Source organism: Rhinopithecus roxellana, chromosome 15 (genome assembly GCF_007565055.1).
Source record: "Rhinopithecus roxellana isolate Shanxi Qingling chromosome 15, ASM756505v1, whole genome shotgun sequence".
Lineage (NCBI taxonomy): Eukaryota > Metazoa > Chordata > Mammalia > Primates > Cercopithecidae > Rhinopithecus > Rhinopithecus roxellana.
In genome coordinates this window covers 64,885,796-64,904,551 of record NC_044563.1, presented here as the reverse complement: position 1 = coordinate 64,904,551, position 18,756 = coordinate 64,885,796, and the positions used below count along the sequence as shown (strand labels likewise).

General features: G+C 45.0%; 1 protein-coding gene across 4 annotated transcripts in view; it reads left to right on the top strand.

Annotated features, from left to right (window-relative positions):
- Window positions 1–14,472, top strand: part of NTM (neurotrimin) — a 973,960-nt gene extending 959,488 nt beyond the window's left edge. For 3 of the 4 annotated variants that reach the window (XM_030918742.1, XM_030918743.1, XM_030918741.1), the window contains 2 exons: window positions 1,610–1,642; window positions 12,691–14,472. In XM_030918742.1, coding sequence (XP_030774602.1) covers window positions 1,610–1,642; window positions 12,691–12,791 — 134 coding nt within the window. In that variant the 3' untranslated portion in view covers window positions 12,792–14,472. The remainder of the gene's footprint in view (window positions 1–1,609; window positions 1,643–12,690) is intronic. The other variant, XM_030918744.1, reaches the window with a different exon arrangement.
- The last annotated feature ends 4,284 nt before the right edge of the window (window positions 14,473–18,756 follow it).

Here is an 18,756-nt window from a genome sequence, read left to right as displayed (position 1 = left end):
GCATTCTTCTTTCTGATAATCTCAACTGCCAGGTGAAAGCTCTTCTGGGGTCCTTCCTCCAGCACAGTCTGAACCAGCACCCACATCATTCTCTGGATGAGCACCCCCAAACTGCTTGTGGTTTGGGGTAGAAGTTTTATGACTACTTTATCTCCTGAAGTCTGTCTTCAGTCCATCCTTCCTCCTTCTAGTTATCTTTTTTCTTGGCACAGAGAGGCTCAAAAATCACTGGTACCTAAATAAGATACTTAATGAAAATGGCCCCGCCCCATCCTTAGCTTCTGAACTTGTTTCTGGGGCCCAGCAAGCCCTTCAAGGGACCGTCCTTGTTAAATGCACAGGCAACATGGCATCGTCACCCCTGGCTTTCCCCTACCATCCTGTTGTATATCAGATATTTTCTCAATCACAAAACTTTTGATTGTAGATGAACCCTTTCCCTCTTTGTACCTTCAGAGTGGCTTCTCAGGGTCGCTAATGCCCACTTAAATCAAGAGGGATATCATGTGTCAGGTGATTTTAAAGAATAGATTGAGGGCGTGAATGCACAGGTATGTATTCATCTGACTTTGAGCAAATGTTTTAGTTGCTTTTAGGATGAGTTATGTCTAGGTTGTCTTTCTGTATGCGAGGACCTTTGCACAGAGAACATAGACTCCCAAGGTATCACTTTGATGCAAAAAGCTTTAGTGTCATTTTCCATCCTCTCTGTATCCAGGGTGAACAACAAAGAGGGAAGTAAAAGATTAGAGATCATTCCAAATTCAGGCCAGACAAGGCATCTACTATCCACAGAAAAGGTGGAGAGGCTCTGTAGGTTGTTCTGAGAGCTGAAGCTGGTGAAATGGAGATCTTTCACAGTCTAGGCAGCAGAGAGGGGCCAGGATCCCAGCATTTCTACAGGGAGGTCCTAGCAAGTGCAACTGTAGCAGCACAGCACGGGTGTGGGTCATAGCCGCAGGGTGCCCCAGAGAGATGAAGCCCTGTGGAACCAGCTTGGTATTGTCCAACTCTTCAAGAGAAGTCAGGTATCAATGGTTTGGGCTCCTCTGGAACATGAAAGCTAACTCACTAGTGTTTCTAAATGCATAGGTAAATGCCAGTCAGACTTTTGCATTTCAAATACAGCATGAGCACCTACATTCAAATGCTGTAGTATAAATCCATAGGCAGCAATCAACTTTATACGTAAGGCCTACAGGCTTCCACTAATTAGAGGATAGCCTGATGACCAAAGAAAGAAAGTTTTTGTACAAAGGAGATTTGGTTTGGTGCCTCAGGCTCCAAAGGTGCAGCTGTGTCACCTGCTAAACTCAGGCGGACATCTTGGCTCTGCTTCCGTCTGTGGTCCAACCTGACTGTCATTGACATCCTTCTCCAGCAACCTGCACACCTTTTGTGGCAACTGGCTGCCCAAGTAAACCAGAAAACCAGAGGGGGTCCTATAGGAGGGCTGGGCAGTGGTCAGGACAGCAAGGGACATGTGGAAGAGGCCCAGGGGCACTGCTGCGCCAGGAGCGCCAGCTTCTTCCTGAAATCATCTGAGGGCAAAGTGAGCACCTCCGTCTGCTTTTGACCTTAACAGTGGCTTGTTTTTAATTTCTTTTAGAAGTGAAAACTACAGCCCTGACCCCTTGGAAAGGTTTGTATCTGTTTCAGACAGCTGCTGCTTTGGTGGGTGTGGGGTGTGTAAAACTCTTCACCTTCCTCCCAGATGCATTCTTTCCTGAGCTAACTCCAGGAAGCAGCGCAGAGGGAACCCTCCCCTGACCTTGAGCCACCTCCGTGTCAATTTAGATTAACCCTATCCCCAAGGACATCCAATCCTTCCTGGGTAGATCCCACTTGCAGCAGCCTAACTTCTCTTTGCTGGCGGCACTAATGAGCACCTGTCAGCCCAGAATAGCTCCATCTCTGGGCTTCTCTGCACCAGACCTGCCTCTTTCCTCACACACGGATGCTCTAATGCAGCGATCTTCTTAGACCTTGGCCCTGCATGCTGCCCTTGCTTGCACCATTCTTTCTATGTCTCTAACTTGGAGCTGGAAGGGGAGTGGCGGCGGGGAGGGGAAGATGGGAGGAAGGGGGAGGTTCTTGGGTGAGTCACTTGGCTACGAATAAAATGCATCTTATTTGAAGCTTTCATTCCTGCCAGATGTTTCCGATGGATAATTGACACTCATCACAGTTCTCTGGGACCCTAACTGTCCTGGTAATTAGTCTCTTTAGGCCTCCGCAGCTCTCTAATGAGATAGAGGCAATAAACGCATTCACTGTGGAGTGGAGGCGTGGCTGGATGAAGAATGGAGGCCTCATCTGCATGGCCCATGTCACCAGGCAGATGGGTTGAGCTGCCGCTCTGGCCCACACTGGCTTTGAGAGGGCCTTGATCCCAGGGTGCTGTGTTCCACGCCCTCCTGGACCTAAGGTCTTCATCTCATGGAATCCTTCCACATAGCATTCATTCAGTGTGGGATGGCCTGCGGGAAGCAGTCCAGCGGCACGCCTGCGTTTCTCACCTTAACGTGTACCCAGGTGGAGCAGACCACGCAGCCACACTCTGTTCTCTTTATTCTCTGAAGATGCATCTCTGAGATACTGGGAAGATGGTTGCATTTGAAGACAGAAGTCAGGGGACTTGGGAAAGTCACTTAAGCTCCCTGAAGTTCAGTTTAGAACTTGTGAGAAAGGGAGATAATAATTCTCATCTCTTACGTGAGTGTCATTAAGGTGTTGTGATGCTTTCCAAATGCAAGCACTCGATCGGAAATCCTAATCGACATGACTTGACTTCTGTGTAGACAGACACTCAGCCACAGCAATTCTCAGTAACTTGTATTGGATATAGTTAGAAAAGGGGAGGAAAGGTATTTGGAAGAGGAAATTGAGATAAAGCGGAGGGCCAGGTACGAAAAACGTTTTTGTTTTGCTTTCTTCAAGTATAATTTTAAGCAAAAGTAAAATACCACGACAAATGAATGTGAATATGTCAGCATGAGTGGCAACGCCCCCTCCTTCTTTCAACAAACACTGGTTGAATCCCTGCCATGGGCCAATGAGATACAGACTCTGCTCTTAAGGAACTTACTGGACAGAGGACAGAGGAGGAAATACAAATAAGTTAGGCAAAGAGAATTATGACACAGGGTGGTAAGTATTGTACTAGCGGGATGTGCATGGCACTGAGCCAGGCAGGGAAGGCCGCCTGGAAGAGGTGTCTGAAGACTGGAAGAGGAGCTGGAATGAAGAATAAGAGTGATATGGGTGAGGCGTATTTTGGACAGGGGGGAGAGTGTGTGAGGGTGGGAAAAAGGACACGCCCCTGTGTGCACACACGTGGCTATGTGGCAAGGCGCAAGGGCACCGAACTAGGCGTGGCAAGAAGAGACACCAAGGATGCAGACTGCAGGCACGTCACGAAATGTAGCGCTCGTTCCACTTAGAAGCTGGGCTTGGTGCTAACCTGTTGGCCTCAAATAAATAAGGATCATGATCAATTTGGGGTAGAAACATCACCCTGGAATTAGCATAAGGAATAAATTCCAGGGGTCAAGGCCATAGGTGGCAAGGCTCAATTGGTGAATATTTTGGGGAATTGAAAGATGAGATGGTGCAGACCGTCTCCTTTGAGAGGATGTGTGGAATGCCCCTATCTCGGGGCTACCTCTGTTTCCTTCTCCTGTCCAGCTTGGTCCAGGTCTGGTGTCCTGGATGAGACAGACACGTTCCGGGGGTGGCGAGTGCCTGTGCTTGTGGGGTGGGCTGCGCAGACTGGATATGGTCACATAGTCAGTGCCAGCCACTCACCAGCCTGAGATGGAGACGGAGAGCTTCAGAGGGGCCGCTCAGGCTTTTTCCAGATATACTACAAGCAAGAGAATGGCTGGCAGGCAGTTGGTGGCCTTTTTCTGTCTTCCATAGGAAGAATTTTCTTTTTTTTTTTATTATTATACTTTAAGTTCTAGGATACATGTGCATAACGTGCAGGTTTGTTACATATGTATACTTGTGCCATGTTGATGTGCTGCACCCATCAACTCGTCAGCACCCATCAATTCATCATTTATATCAGGTATAACTCCCAATGCAATCCCTCCCCCTCCCCCCTCCCCATGATAGGCCCCAGTGTGTGATGTTCCCCTTCCCGAGTCCAAGTGATCTCATTGTTCAGTTCCCACCTATAAGTGAGAACATGTGGTGTTTGGTTTTCTGTTCTTGTGATAGTTTGCTAAGAATGATGGTTTCCAGCTGCATCCATGTCCCTACAAAGGATGCAAACTCATCCTTTTTTATGGCTGCATAGTATTCCATGGTGTATGTGTGCCACATTTTCTTAATCCAGTCTGTCACAGATGGACATTTGGGTTGATTCCAAGTCTTTGCTATTATGAATAGTGCTGCAAGAAACATATGTGTGCATGTGTCTTTATAGCAGCATGATTTATAATCCTTTGGGTATATACCCAGTAGTGGGATGGCTGGGTCATATGGTACATCTAGATCTAGATCCTTGAGGAATCGCCATACTGTTTTCCATAATGGTTGAACTAGTTTACAGTCCCACCAACAGTGTAAAAGTGTTCCTATTTCTCCACATCCTCTCCAGCACCTGTTATTTCCTGACTTTTTAATGATTGCCATTCTAACTGGTGTGAGATGGTATCTCATTGTGGTTTTGATTTGCATTTCTCTGATGGCAAGTGATGATGAGCATTTTTTCATGTGTCTGTTGGCTGTATGAATGTCTTCTTTTGAGAAATGTCTGTTCATATCCTTTGCCCACTTTTTGATGGGGTTGTTTGTTTTTTTCCTGTATATTTGTTTGAGTTCTTTGTAGGTTCTGGATATCAGCCCTTTGTCAGATGAGTAGATTGCAAAAATTTTCTCCCATTCTGTAGGTTGCCTGTTCACTCTGATGGTAGTTTCTTTTGCTGTGCAGAAGCTCTTTAGTTTAATTAGATCCCATTGGTCAATTTTGGCTTTTGCTGCCATTGCTTTTGGTGTTTTAGACATGAAGTCCTTGCCCATGCCTATGTCCTGAATGGTACTACCTAGGTTTTCTTCTAGGGTTTTTATGGTATTAGGTCTAACATTTAAGTCTCTAATTCATCTTGAATTAATTTTCGTGTAAGGAGTAAGGAAAGGATCCAGTTTCAGCTTTCTACTTATGATTAGCCAATTTTCCCAGCACCATTTATTAAATAGGGAATCCTTTTCCCATTTCTTGTTTCTCTCAGGTTTGTCAAAGATCAGATGGCTGTAGATGTGTGGTATTATTTCTGAGGACTCTGTTCTGTTCCATTGGTCTATATCTCTGTTTTGGTACCAGTACCATGCTGTTTTGGTTACTGTAGCCTTGTAGTATAGTTTGCAGTCAGGTAGCGTGATGACTCCAGCTTTGTCCTTTTGACTTAGGATTGTCTTGGCAATGCGGGCTCTTTTTTGGTTCCATATGAACTTTAAAGCAGTTTTTTCCAATTCTGTGAAGAAACTCATTGGTAGCTTGATGGGGATGGCATTGAATCTATAAATAACCTTGGGCAGTATGGCCATTTTCACGATATTGATTCTTCCTATCCATGAGCATGGTATGTTCTTCCATTTGTTTGTGTCCTCTTTTATTTCACTGAGCAGTGGTTTGTAGTTCTCCTTGAAGAGGTCCTTTACCTCCGTTGTAAGTTGGATTCCTAGGTATTTTATTCTCTTTGAAGCAATTGTGAATGGAAGTTCATTCATGATTTGGCTCTCTGTTTGTCTGTTACTGGTGTATAAGAATGCTTGTGATTTTTGCACATTAATTTTGTATCCTGAGACTTTGCTGAAGTTGCTTATCAGCTTAAGGAGATTTGGAGCTGAGACAATGGGGTTTTCTAAATATACAATCATGTCATCTGCAAACAGGGACAATTTGACTTCTTCTTTTCCTAACTGAATACCCTTGATTTCTTTCTCTTGCCTGATTGCCCTAGCCAGAACTTCCAACACTATGTTGAATAGGAGTGGTGAGAGAGGGCATCCCTGTCTTGTGCCAGTTTTCAAAGGGAATTTTTCCAGTTTTTGCCCATTCAGTATGATATTGGCTGTGGGTTTGTCATAAATAGCTCTTACTATTTTGAGGTATGTTCCATCAATACTGAATTTATTGAGCGTTTTTAGCATGAAGGGCTGTTGAATTTTTTCAAAAGCCTTTTCTGCATCTATTGAGATAATCATGTGGTTCTTGTCTTTGGTTCTGTTTATTTGCTGGATTACGTTTATTGATTTGCGAATGTTGAACCAGCCTTGCATCCCAGGGATGAAGCCCACTTGATCATGGTGGATAAGCTTTTTGATGTGCTGCTGAATCCGGTTTGCCAGTATTTTATTGAGGATTTTTGCATCGATGTTCATCAGGGATATTGGTCTAAAATTCTCTTTTTTTATTGTGTCTCTGCCAGGCTTTGGTATCAGGATGATGTTGGCCTCATAAAATGAGTTAGGGAGGATTCCCTCTTTTTCTATTGATTGGAATCGTTTCAGAAGGAATGGTACCAGCTCCTCCTTGTACCTCTGGTAGAATTCAGCTGTGAATCCATCTGGTCCTGGACTTTTATTGGTGGGTAGGCTATTAATTATTGCCTCAATTTCAGAGCCTGCTATTGGTCTGTTTAGGGATTCAACTTCTTCCTGGTTTAGTCTTGGAAGAGTGTAAGTGTCCAGGAAATTATCCATTTTTTCTAGATTTTCTAGTTTATTTGTGTAGAGGTTTACAGTATTCTCTGATGGTAGTTTGTATTTCTGTGGGATCCGTGGTGATATCCCCTTTATCATTTTTTATTGCGTCTATTTGATTCTTCTCTCTTTTCTTCTTTATTAGTCTTGCTAGCAGTCTATCAATTTTGTTGATCTTTTCAAAAAACCAACTCCTGGATTCATTGATTTTTTGGAGGGTTTTTTGTGTCTCTATCTCCTTCAGTTCTGCTCTGATCTTAGTTATTTCTTGCCTTCTGCTAGCTTTTGAATGTGTTTGCTCTTGCCTCTCTAGTTGTTTTAATTGTGATGTTAGAGTGTCAATTTTAGATCTTTCCAGCTTTCTCTTGTGGGCATTTAGTGCTATAAATTTCCCTCTACACACTGCTTTAAATGTGTCCCAGAGATTCTGGTATGTTGTATCTTTGTTCTCATTGGTATCAAAGAACATCTTTATTTCTGCCTTCATTTCGTTATGTACCCAGTAGTCATTCAGGAGCAGGTTGTACAGTTTCCATGTAGCTGAGCGGTTTTGATTGAGTTTCTTAGTCCTGAGTTCTAGTTTGATTGCACTGTGGTCTGAGAGACAGTTTGTTATAATTTCTGTTCTTTTACATTTGCTGAGGAGTGCTTTACTTCCAATTATGTGGTCAATTTTGGAATAAGCGCGATGTGGTGCTGAGAAGAATGTATATTCTGTTGATTTGGGGTGGAGAGTTCTATAGATGTCTATAAGGTCCGCTTGGTGCAGAGATGAGTTCAATTCCTGGATATCCTTGTTAACTTTCTGTCTCTTTGATCTGTCTAATGTTGACAGTGGAGTGTTGAAGTCTCCCATTATTATTGTATGGGAGTCTAAGTCTCTTTGTATGTCTCTAAGGACTTGCTTTATGAATCTGGGGGCTCCTGTATTGGGTGCATATATATTTAGGATAGTTAGCTCTTCCTGTTGAATTGATCCCTTTACCATTATGTAATGGCCTTCTTTGTCTCTTTTGATCTTTGATGGCTTAAAGTCTGTTTTATCAGAGACTAGGATTGCAACCCCTGCTTTTTTTTGTTCTCCATTTGCTTGGTAGATCTTCCTCCATCCCTTTATTTTGAGCCTATGTATGTCTCTGCATGTGAGATGGGTCTCCTGAATACAGCAGACTGATGGGTCTTGACTCTTGATCCAGTTTGCCAGTCTGTGCCTTTTAATTGGAGCATGTAGTCCATTTACATTTAAGGTTAATATTGTTATGTGTGAACTTGATCCTGCCATTATGATATTAACTGATTATTTTGCTCGTTAGTTGATGCAGTTTCTTCCTAGCCTCGATGGTCTTTACATTTTGGCATGTTTTTGCAATGGCTGGTACCGGTTGTTCCTTTCCATGTTTAGGGCTTCCTTCAGGGTCTCTTGTAAGGCAGGCCTGGTGGTGACAAAATCTCTAAGCATTTGCTTATCTGTAAAGGATTTTATTTCTCTTTCACTTATGAAACTTTGTTTGGCTGGATATGAAATCCTGGATTTAAAATTCTTTTCTTTAAGAATGTTGAATATTGGCCCCCACTCTCTTCTGGCTTGTAGAGTTTCTGCCGAGAGATCTGCTGTTAGTCTGATGGGCTTCCCTTTGTGGGTAACCTGACCTTTCTCTCTGGCTGCCCTTAAGATTTTTTCCTTCATTTCAACTTTGGTGAATCTGGCAATTATGTGTCTTGCAGTTGCTCTTCTGGAGGAGTATCTTTGTGGAGTTCTCTGTATTTCCTGAATTTGAATGTTGGCCTGCCCTACTAGGTTGGGGAAGTTCTCCTGGATGATATCCTGAAGAGTGTTTTCCAACTTGGTTCCATTTTCCCCCTCACTTTCAGGCACCCCAATCAGATGTAGATTTGGTCTTTTTACATAATCCCATACTTCTTGCAGGCTTTGTTCATTTCTTTTTCTTCTTTTTTCTTTTGGTTTCTCTTCTCGCTTCGTTTCATTCATTTGATCCTCAATCGCTGATACTCTTTCTTCCAGTTGATCGGGTCGGTTACTGAAGCTTGTGCATCTGTCACGTATTTCTCGTGTCATGGTTTTCATCTCTGTCATTTCGTTTATGACCTTCTCTGCATTAATTAGTCTAGCTGTCAATTCTTCCACTCTTTTTTCAAGATTTTTAGTTTCTTTGTGCTGGGTACGTAATTCCTCCTTTAGCTCTGAGAAGTTTGATGGACTGAAGCCTTCTTCTCTCATCTCGTCAAAGTCATTCTCTGACCAGCTTCGATCCGTTGTTGGCGATGAGCTGCGCTCCTTTGCAGGGGGAGATGTGCTCTTATTTTTTGAATTTCCAGCTTTTCTGCCCTGCTTTTTCCCCATCTTCGTTTTTTATCTGTCTCTGGTCTTTGATGATGGTGAGGTACTGATGGGGTTTTGGTATAGGTGTCCTTCCTGTTTGATAGTTTTCCTTCTAACAGTCAGGACCCTCAGCTGCAGGTCTGTTGGAGATTGCTTGAGGTCCATTCCAGACCCTGTTTGCCTGGGTATCAGCAGCAGAGGTTGCAGAAGATAGAATATTGCTGAACAGCGAGTGTACCTGTCTGATTCTTCCTTTGGAAGCTTCCTCTCAGGGGTGTACTCCACCCTGTGAGGTGTGGGGTGTCAGGATGCCCCTAGAGGGGGATGTCTCCCAGTTAGGCTACTCAGGGGTCAGGGACCCACTTGAGCAGGCAGTCTGTCCGTTCTCAGATCTCAACCTCTGTGTTGGGAGATCCACTGCTCTCTTCAAAGCTATCAGACAGAGTCGTTTGCGTCTGCAGAGGTTTCTGCTGCTTTTTTGTTGTTGTTGTTTAGCTGTGCCCTGTCCCCAGAGGTGGAGTCTACAGAGACAGGCAGGTTTCCTTGAGCTGCTGTGAGCTCCACCCAGTTCGAGCTTCCCAGCAGCTTTGTTTACCTACTTAAGCCTCAGCAATGGCAGGCGCCCCTCCCCCAGCCTCGCTGCTGCCTTGCGGTTAGCACAGACTGCTGTGCTGCAATGAGGGAGGCTCCGTGGCCGTGGGACCTTCCTGGCCAGGTGTGGGATATAATCTCCTGGTGTGCCCGTTTGCTTAAAGTGCAGTATTGGGGTGGGAGTTACCCGATTTTCCAGGTGTTGTGTGTCTCAGTTCCCCTGGCTAGGAAAAGGGATTCCCTTCCCCCTTGCGCTTCCCAGGTGACGCAATGCCTCGCCCTGCTTCAGCTCTCGCTGGTCGGGCTGCAGCAGCTGACCAGCACCGATTGTCTGGCACTCCCTAGTGAGATGACCCCAGTACCTCAGTTGAAAATGCAGAAATCACCGGTCTTCTGTGTCGCTCGCGCTGGGAGTTGGAGACTGGAGCTGTTCCTATTCGGCCATCTTGCTCCGCCCCCGGTGTTTGTTTTTAAGACCAGGAAGAATTTTCTAACACAACAGGTGAGGACTCGTCCTTACAAGCTCTCTGTAGTGCTTCCCAGCGTGAAGTAGATCCACGAAAGAACTCTGAGGGACGTAGCAAGGAGACCAAACACAGGCACCCAGGGAGAGCGCCTGGCATAGCCGCAGGGCCATTGAGATGTGCCACAGGGGGTGTTTGCCCGCTCTCAGTCGTCTCCGAGCTACAGAGTCCCCAGCCTGGAAACAAGGTCTCAACATTCCCTTACATGGTAACCACACCAGACCCCTGCTGGGCTGTGGCGTTATCCTCCCTGGAGGCTTCCACTGGCTGGTCAGGCTGCAAAGAGGGAGTGCAGAAGAGAGAAGAGAACCTCAGTGCAAGGAAGGGACACTTGTTTTCCATCTCTTTTACCCAGGGCATCTTCTTAGTCGTGGGGAGGGAGCAGGAGACGGGAGGTGGGAGTGTGTGGGAATTGAACGGGAAATGGGTTTCAGAGATGTACATGGGTGTTCAGGAGAGCACAAGGGATGAAAGCAGCAGAGCAGTGTGCTGACAGCTGTGTGTCCTGCCGGGAGTTAAGGACTCCAGTGTGCAGGACACGTATGGAATTGTACTGTGTGATTCATGCGTATGAAGATAGAATGTTGAGACAAAACATGCAACCCGGCTTCCACCAAGGCCTGCTGGGCCACGTGGACTCAGAACCACCCTTGTCATCTCAGAGTCCTCGGCCTCAGGCACAGACAAGGGCCTTGGTGGGAAGAATATTGGAGTTGCCCAGAGGGGAAGGACTTCCGCAGAGCAGAGAAACATAATCTCTCACCCTTGAAGGCATCTGGCAGAGGCTTCTCTCCTTTGATTCCAAAGAATGTGCTGTAGATGTAGATGACAGCGTGAGTGTCTACAAAGAGGGAGTGGAGGGTCTGGTGATGGTTTTTGTGCACACACAGTAGTTAGATTCTAGAAGACACAATTAGTGACCGATCCTAAATGACAAGCATTTCTGCTTGTTGAAATGTAAACTGCGGGAGCTTTACAGGAATGCTCCTTGGTCACCTGTATACTAGCACGGATGTCTTTGGTTTTGTGTTTTCTCCTTTCTGCAGGGTAGAGAGAATAAGTATTCCCGGGCTTCTCAGCATGGGGATCTGCACTGCTGAGAAGTTCTAGCATTACGGATACTGCGAATCAGACACCAGGGAAACATGAGGTTGATGACCTGTTGCATTTCAATCTCGCGGCTATCTATTTAGCCACTGCCCCCAAATTAGGGATTTATCCCCAAAGGCCAAGACATAAAATCGTAAGGCCAAGAATTCTCGACTTGATGGAATAATCCCAAATGGAATCGAGAAGCCTGTTTTGATTTTGATTTTCCTTAGCCAGAAATGTCTCCAACGCGGAGCAGCCAAGTCAGGTGGGCAGGTTCTGGCTTTGTTCCTTATTCCCTAACCCAGGAGGACATGGACTTAGTGAGGCCACCAGCTTTAAACACCTCTATTAAATTCAATGCAACAGAGTGTGCCAGAGCAGGTCCAGTCTGAGAAGGTGGCCTGGTTCCTTGGGTACCTAATTCATCTGGGCATCCAACCTTATGTACTCTACAGAAATCAAAGCTTCACTGGTCATGGGATTTCTTGGCCACAAGGGCCGAGGTAGCCAGAAAACGTATGTTTCAGAACAATAGGGAAGCTGCTGGGGAACTGTACTGCCTTGCAGTTCTCCTGCCTCCTGTGTTTGTGTCTCCATCTCAAACAGTATCTGTTTGTAGGCTATGTCAGTGTGTGCCTCCTAGGGAAAGGTGCCCCCTACCACCACCCCACCAAAGGACATACACTGAGGCAAGTTCTGCATCCCAGTGTCCTCATTAATCTCCAGTTACATCCATATGCACAGGAAGGCTTCCTGTTCCTTTCTTTGACTCACCTCCATCCATGTGGGCTGGCTTTGGCCTTGCAGGCATGTGAACCTTGAGCTGCGTCTGCTCTTCCCCATCCAGATGGGGAGGAGGTCAGGTGCTCCAGGTGGAACCCTGGTGCCCCGCCCTGAGATGGAGTGATTGGCAGGATGGCCTCTGTGCCCGAGGCAGCAGAAGCAGCAGGCAGACAGGTTGTTTTGTCCAGCAGGTTCTTTTCTGAGCCACAGGCCAAGCAGCTGGAGGGTAGGTGAGTGTTTCAGGCAGGCAGGGCTCAGAAGTGGATGGGTGATGAGGCACTCAGTACAGTAGTCTGACTTTGTTAAAGCTCTGTGTAGAATATTAATGAATCTGCCACCTTCTTCTTGAATTTGAGCCTAAGCCATGGCCTTTGCATGTTATGATACAGTAAGAAAGAAGGCCCAGGACGCTGTAACCTGAGCCTCATGTTCTCCTTGCAGGGGAAGGCTTCCTGTTATGTAGTGTGTGTGTCTGGGGGATGTGAGCCATAGAACGTTCACTTCTCAAGCTGGGGCTGGAACACCACATGTTTCACTTAGAGGGACGTCTCACCAGGGGCAAGGCCGAATGACAGAAGACCAGGCAACCACCAGGCTTTCCTTCCATTTTCTCCTAGCCCACTCACGGCGAGTATGTTCTCTCCACAGGTCCGGGCGCTGTCAGCGAGGTGAGTAACGGCACGTCGAGGAGGGCAGGCTGCATCTGGCTGCTGCCTCTTCTGGTCTTGCACCTGCTCCTCAAATTTTGATGTGAGTGCCACTTCCCCACCCGGGAAAGGCTGCCGCCGCCACCACCACCACCACCAACACAACAGCAATGGCAACACCGACAGCAACCAATCAGATACATACAAATGAAATTAGAAGAAACACAGCCTCATGGGACAGAAATTTGAGGGAGGGGAACAAAGAATACTTTGGGGGAAAAAGTTTCCAGAAAGAAATTGAAACTTGCCTTGCAGATATTTAGGTACAACGGAGGTTTCTTTCTTTTCCCAAACGGGAAGAACGCAGCACACCCGGCTTGGACCCACTGCAAGCTGCATCGTGTGACCTCTCTGGTGCCAGTGTGGGCAAGGGCTCAGCCGCTCTGCCCACAGAGTGCCCCGACGCGGAACATTCTGGAGCTGGCCATCCCAAATTCAATCCGTCCATAGAGACGAACAGAGTGAGACCTTCCGGCCCAAGCATGGCACTGTGGGCACTTGGGTAGACTGTGCCACCACGGTGTGTGTTGTGAAATGTGAAATAAAAAGAGAAAGAAAAAAAAAGGAAACAAAGTAAGACCGTCCGACAGCAACAACAATCCCACAGTCACAAAAGATACCGTTACACTTTTTTTTTTTTTTTTTAATCATTTTACTACATGGACATCATGGATAACAAGGGATTCTGATTCATTATTAATTTTATTAATTATATTTTCTGATATGAGTCTAGAACTTAGTGCAAAAACAAGACGAAACTAAAAAAATACAACTGAAAAGGGTGAAGAGAAGTATGTTTGTTAAACAGTAAAAATGAATAGTATACTTCTTAACTAGGTTTACAACTGGTGGACCACAGACCAGGCACTAATCGCCTGGTGAGGATTTGGCATATCCACCAAAAAACACATCCGATTTAACCAACATCTCCACCAGCGCTACAGATTCCTCCCGATTGTGGCATCTCATGCAGACAATACTATGCTCTCTACACACTGTTTAGAAATGGAAAGGTGATCTGCACTGTATCTTGGGTTTGTTGGCTATGCTTCTTTTGATGACATATATTATACAGTATATATATACATATATTTTTTTTGTTAGAGTTCTAGCCATTTTATTTCTCCGCAGGGTCCTTTCTCAGACATTACTGCATGCTGTATATGGCGTTAGCTGTGTGTTGATCTTCTAAAAGATGATAGAGTTTACTGGTAATTGTGTAATCAGCTCCTGCCTTTTTATTTTCTTGGGTTATTTACATGTCAGAGACATTTATAAAAAGTGAAAAGATAAAAAAAATTCCGACTAATACCAGGCGCAGCACCTTTCCAGGTGTGGCTCTGCGCATCGGCCACCCCAAGTGGCCCCGCTTTCTCCATCCTGCTCTGTGGCATTAACAGACAGCAAGCAACTGAACAAGCAGAACCGTCAGTACCCACTTGCTTTAGCCCATTATGGGAATCTCTGATGCCTTTGTGACCACTGGAGAGTTTAATCCTCTTGTTTTATTTTATTTAATTTCCCACCTTTGTGTGAGTGTGTATGAAAGAGAAGAAAATGCAATTTTTAGGTAATCTTTTTTTTTCCCTCCCCTGAAAGTCTGGGAACCAGAGAGTCCTCGGGGAGGGGTCCTGGATGTGATGAGGGAAAGTGGGATTGGGGGATCCGGGAGGGTGGGGTTGTCTCTGACTCGACATTAAAAAGTGTTCCATGTCCCTCTTCACCTGGTGTGGTACCTCATTCTACCGTGGGGCGGGGTCACAGCCTGCCTGGCTCAAGTTTGAAGGAAGGGGGTGGATGGGCTCTTAAACCCTCCTGGGATGGAGGGGTGGTAAGTGCTGAGATGACAAACAGGAAGGACATAGGACCTCCTCCATCCGCACACAGAGGCAGGGTGAAGGTGCGTCTGATAGGGACTGCATTGTCAGTGCCTTCAGGAGGTCCTGGCCAGGGCTGCCAGTGTCCTGTTTGTGCTCAAACATCTCACCACACAACATGGGCAAAGGCCAAGTCTAGTCAGGGAGAAGAATTTAGGCCCGATTATTTCTGGGAGGCAGCAGAAAGTCACTGTCACAGAAAATAAACAAGAAAACCCCTATAAGCCAAAAAAAAATCTCCCCACAAAAAAACAAAACAGAAAGCCAGCTTGAAACATCGTGTTTAGCTTTAAATAATCTGCCATCAACCAGTCCTCCAACCTGACCTTCAAACCTCACCTCTAGCCACATAAGAGGAACTGAGAGTCAGAAATGGGTCGGAGCCAAAACACACAGGAATGACGGCACTTGAATTTCCAGGTCAGCTTCACCTGAGAGGAACCAGGAAGGTCTGGGATGGAGCTGTGTCATTTCCAGTTGCTTCTGGCAAGACTGAAGAAAGCTACTGACTTCACCTTTCTTTATATCCTTCTACCCTTTCACCCCTAGCCCCAGCCACATCCCAGATGCCCCAAGTTTTTCCTGGCAGCAAGGTCTGGAACTACCTGGCCAAGCCTCAGGAATCGACGGCACTGGTGTTTCTCCCTCCCTATGTCTAGGAACCATGAACGAGAAAGGGCTCTGAGTCTCCTTAGAATGAAAGTGGGTGGGTGGGATTGACTAACCCTCCCATGCCTAGCACCTCAGTAGACACTGGCCTGAGGGTTTGGGTGCAAAGCATGGCTTACTGGAATAGAGGGGGGAAAAGATAGGTGAGCTCCATGTTCCTAAACTGGAGCCCAGAAACACCTCTGAATACCATGTGCCAAGGCACCTGCAAAGAGGCAGTTCTGAGGCTTGGCTGAGACAGCAGAACACTGCCCACAACCTTTGTCTGAAGGGGAGCTTGATCTTTCACATACACTATGCACTAGTGGATATCTACCAATATCTACTAGATGACCACCAGTAGACATTAGTAATATCTGCTACTGCTAATCGCGCTTCAAATAGCTATCATCACCCTCCCAGGAGAGAGTGCTGAGTCAGAACCAACTTTGTAAGAGGCACTGATGAGGACTTAATTTTACCTATTTGCTAACTCAATAGTTCTCTTGCCTTGTGGATCTTTAGAGCCCTGGTTATGCAAGAGCAAGTTCTTAGTTGAACCAGCTTGACTGTGATGGATGAGTTCACCAGCTAGGAGCCCTTCCTATCCTGCCTCAGGAGGAGCCTACTCTCATCTTCTGCTGAGTGTGCTATGTGAGCCTCAGTCTGCTGAGTCGCAGTCTTTAGAGGGAACATGTGGACCCCACAGGAAAGGGTATTCTGCCTCCCAGGTCTTCAGTCAGATTTAGAGTTCCATCTGGGAGGACATGGCTTTGAAAGGAGCTTATAGGGGGAAGTCACAGACCTACCTTTTCTGGAAATGGGAGCTTGGTAAGAGAATGTTCATCTGACTGAGCACAGAAAATCACCCTGAATAGAGCCTGTAGTGATTTTTTTTTTTTTCTTGGTGCAGGCACTGATGGAGGACAATTGCTACAGGTTGACCTGGATTCCAAGTATACTGGACCCCTTGTGATTCAGAGATAAGTCACTGCCATACTTTAGGATTCCTCCACTACCCCTCATATTAGGATGTCCCCTGACATGAGCATCTCATGAATGCAAGGAGGATTGTGAGGGATGGACAGTCCCTAGCCACTCTAGCCAAACACTCCTTTAGAATCACATCTCTCACTGGAATATCTACTCCTTTCCAGCCATGCAAATGTGCAGTGGCTCTTCTGCTCCTGTTGTTAAATATTGCCCCATCAAGGCTTGTACACAGTAGATCCAGATGTCTAACTTGAAGCATTGAGAATACTCATCCAAGGACTGCTTTCTGACCAGTGGGATGTACTAAGCATATTCATGACTGACAATCCACAAATGTTCATTTTTGTTGCTGTGGATGGTGATGATGACAGTGATGACGAATGACAACTATTGTTCAAGCTGGAAATAAGTTAGCAAATGAATTAACACTAAAATTTAATTGAGGTTCAGCACATTTCACTGGACTGACTCCATCTTTATCTTATACCTTCTGAACTGTGAGTTTAAAACAAAAGACAGGAGCACTACCCAATTATAGGAATCTAATGGATGGACTTGTTTAATTAAAACATGCAATATGGGTTCACGACACATTTGTAAGGACTTTCTATTTCCACAATGTTAAAAAATTGAGGTACTTTTCACTAAAGAGAAGAATATATGCTAAAGGAGGGATGTGGAAAATGCATGCCGTTGTGCTACTGTTTGCCAAATGCATATGCACACATCAGTCGCTTACCCTTCGTCAGAGAAGCAGTAAAAAATAATTGAGATTACTGGTATCTGATCCAGTAATGAAGTATTACCTATTTTCAGCATTTAAAAAATTTTTAAACCAAATTCCAGAGCTAATTTGTTTTAGAACTTGCTCATTGGGACTTGAGTGCATAGTATATCTCCTTTGTCATCCCATAACTGCTCAAACAAGCCATCCTAAAGTATCAGTTCTTTCCTCTCTCTGTTCTCAATTCAGGCACTCTTTCCATGAGTGTCCAACTTTATCCGCCTCCAAGGCAATAAATGCAAATTAATATCCCCATGACTTGTGAATAGGTGAGCTCTCTGAGTCTCTGCCTTCTCATTCAGATTTTTCTGTTTTCCATAACGCTATACCTTCGCCGTCACATACCTATTACGTTGTTAGAAACACACACTGTTTATAGAAAAGGCTCCCTAATTCCTGAGCTCATGTTAAGATCCATTCTTAAAATTCATGTCTGAGGCATTTTGGTGCGTTATCCTTTATGAAGGTGACCTGGGTTGACTTTTGTTTTTTGAATGTTGATTTTTACTCCCATGAAAGCCTCCAAATAACTTGGATCCCTTCTCTTGGCATGATGTGAGAGTGTATCAGTTTATTTCAATATTTTAGGGATTGTTAACATTATTTGAAAATGAATTATTCCTCTCTCAGTGCATTTGTTTTATTAGAACTTCCTGGAGTTTCCGTAGCATTTACCTTGTTTCCAGTGAATCTTGAACCGTGGCATTTCTGAGTAGCACTGTGATATTTTGGATACAGAACTGAAATACTAATCAGTAGAATTAGGCTGTAGTCCAGATTTTATCACTAGTTGAATTTCCCTTTCCTTATCTTTTATATAAGATGTTATGATGGAAGATTGCTGATGTTCCATCTAGCTTTAGAATTCAATAATTAAGTGATTTTATGTTTTATAAGATTTCTGCAAGGAAAAATTGGGGAAGCAGCATTTTTGATAAATGAAAATTGAAAGTGTGAATGTGGGCAAGATCCACAGCCAATGCATTGTCTGTGTTTCCAGAATAGTTCATAAGAAGATAAAATGCACGATCCTAACTGCCATTTCTGCAGATATTTGAAGTGACTCCTTAAGGAAAACTTGAGAGATGAACGCTGCAGCACTTGGAAAGAAGCATTGCTTAATAAAAGACAGTGGCTTTTTTGGAACAGGAAATAATGTTAGCCCCAAGCTGCCCTCTATATGACACAAGTAAAACAAGAGAGAATAAACTGTCACACATCCTAAAGTCTAGAAAAGTAAAAGATGTTGAGAGTAGGCAAAAATCTCAGAATTTTCAGTACAAGTGTGTGTGTGTGTGTGTGTGCACACGCATGCATGTGTGTGTGTACTATTTACTGTAATTATTTAACTCTTCAAAACAGATGACACCTGTTATTCCTAAGATTCATCTTTAAAATAACAAGAAATAGTGATGAAAAGAGGGGTCTCTAGATATAATTCACAATGATTTCTCATCATCCTGACCATTACAATCAAGGATCCAGAAGTGTGCATGCAGATTTCATTGGACATATTTGTGTATTTTTGGCTGAATTCCAGGTTCATTGAGTCCTCCTCACTCTCCTCTCTCACCCCTAGACTCGGCTTCATTTCCAGCCTCTCTGTGAAGAGCTTGAGGATGTAAAAGGAAGAGGGCAAAGTGTGGGGTTGGAGCGGACAGAGTGTGGGGTTGGAAGATAGGTGAGTCCTGGTCCCCTCCCCAAG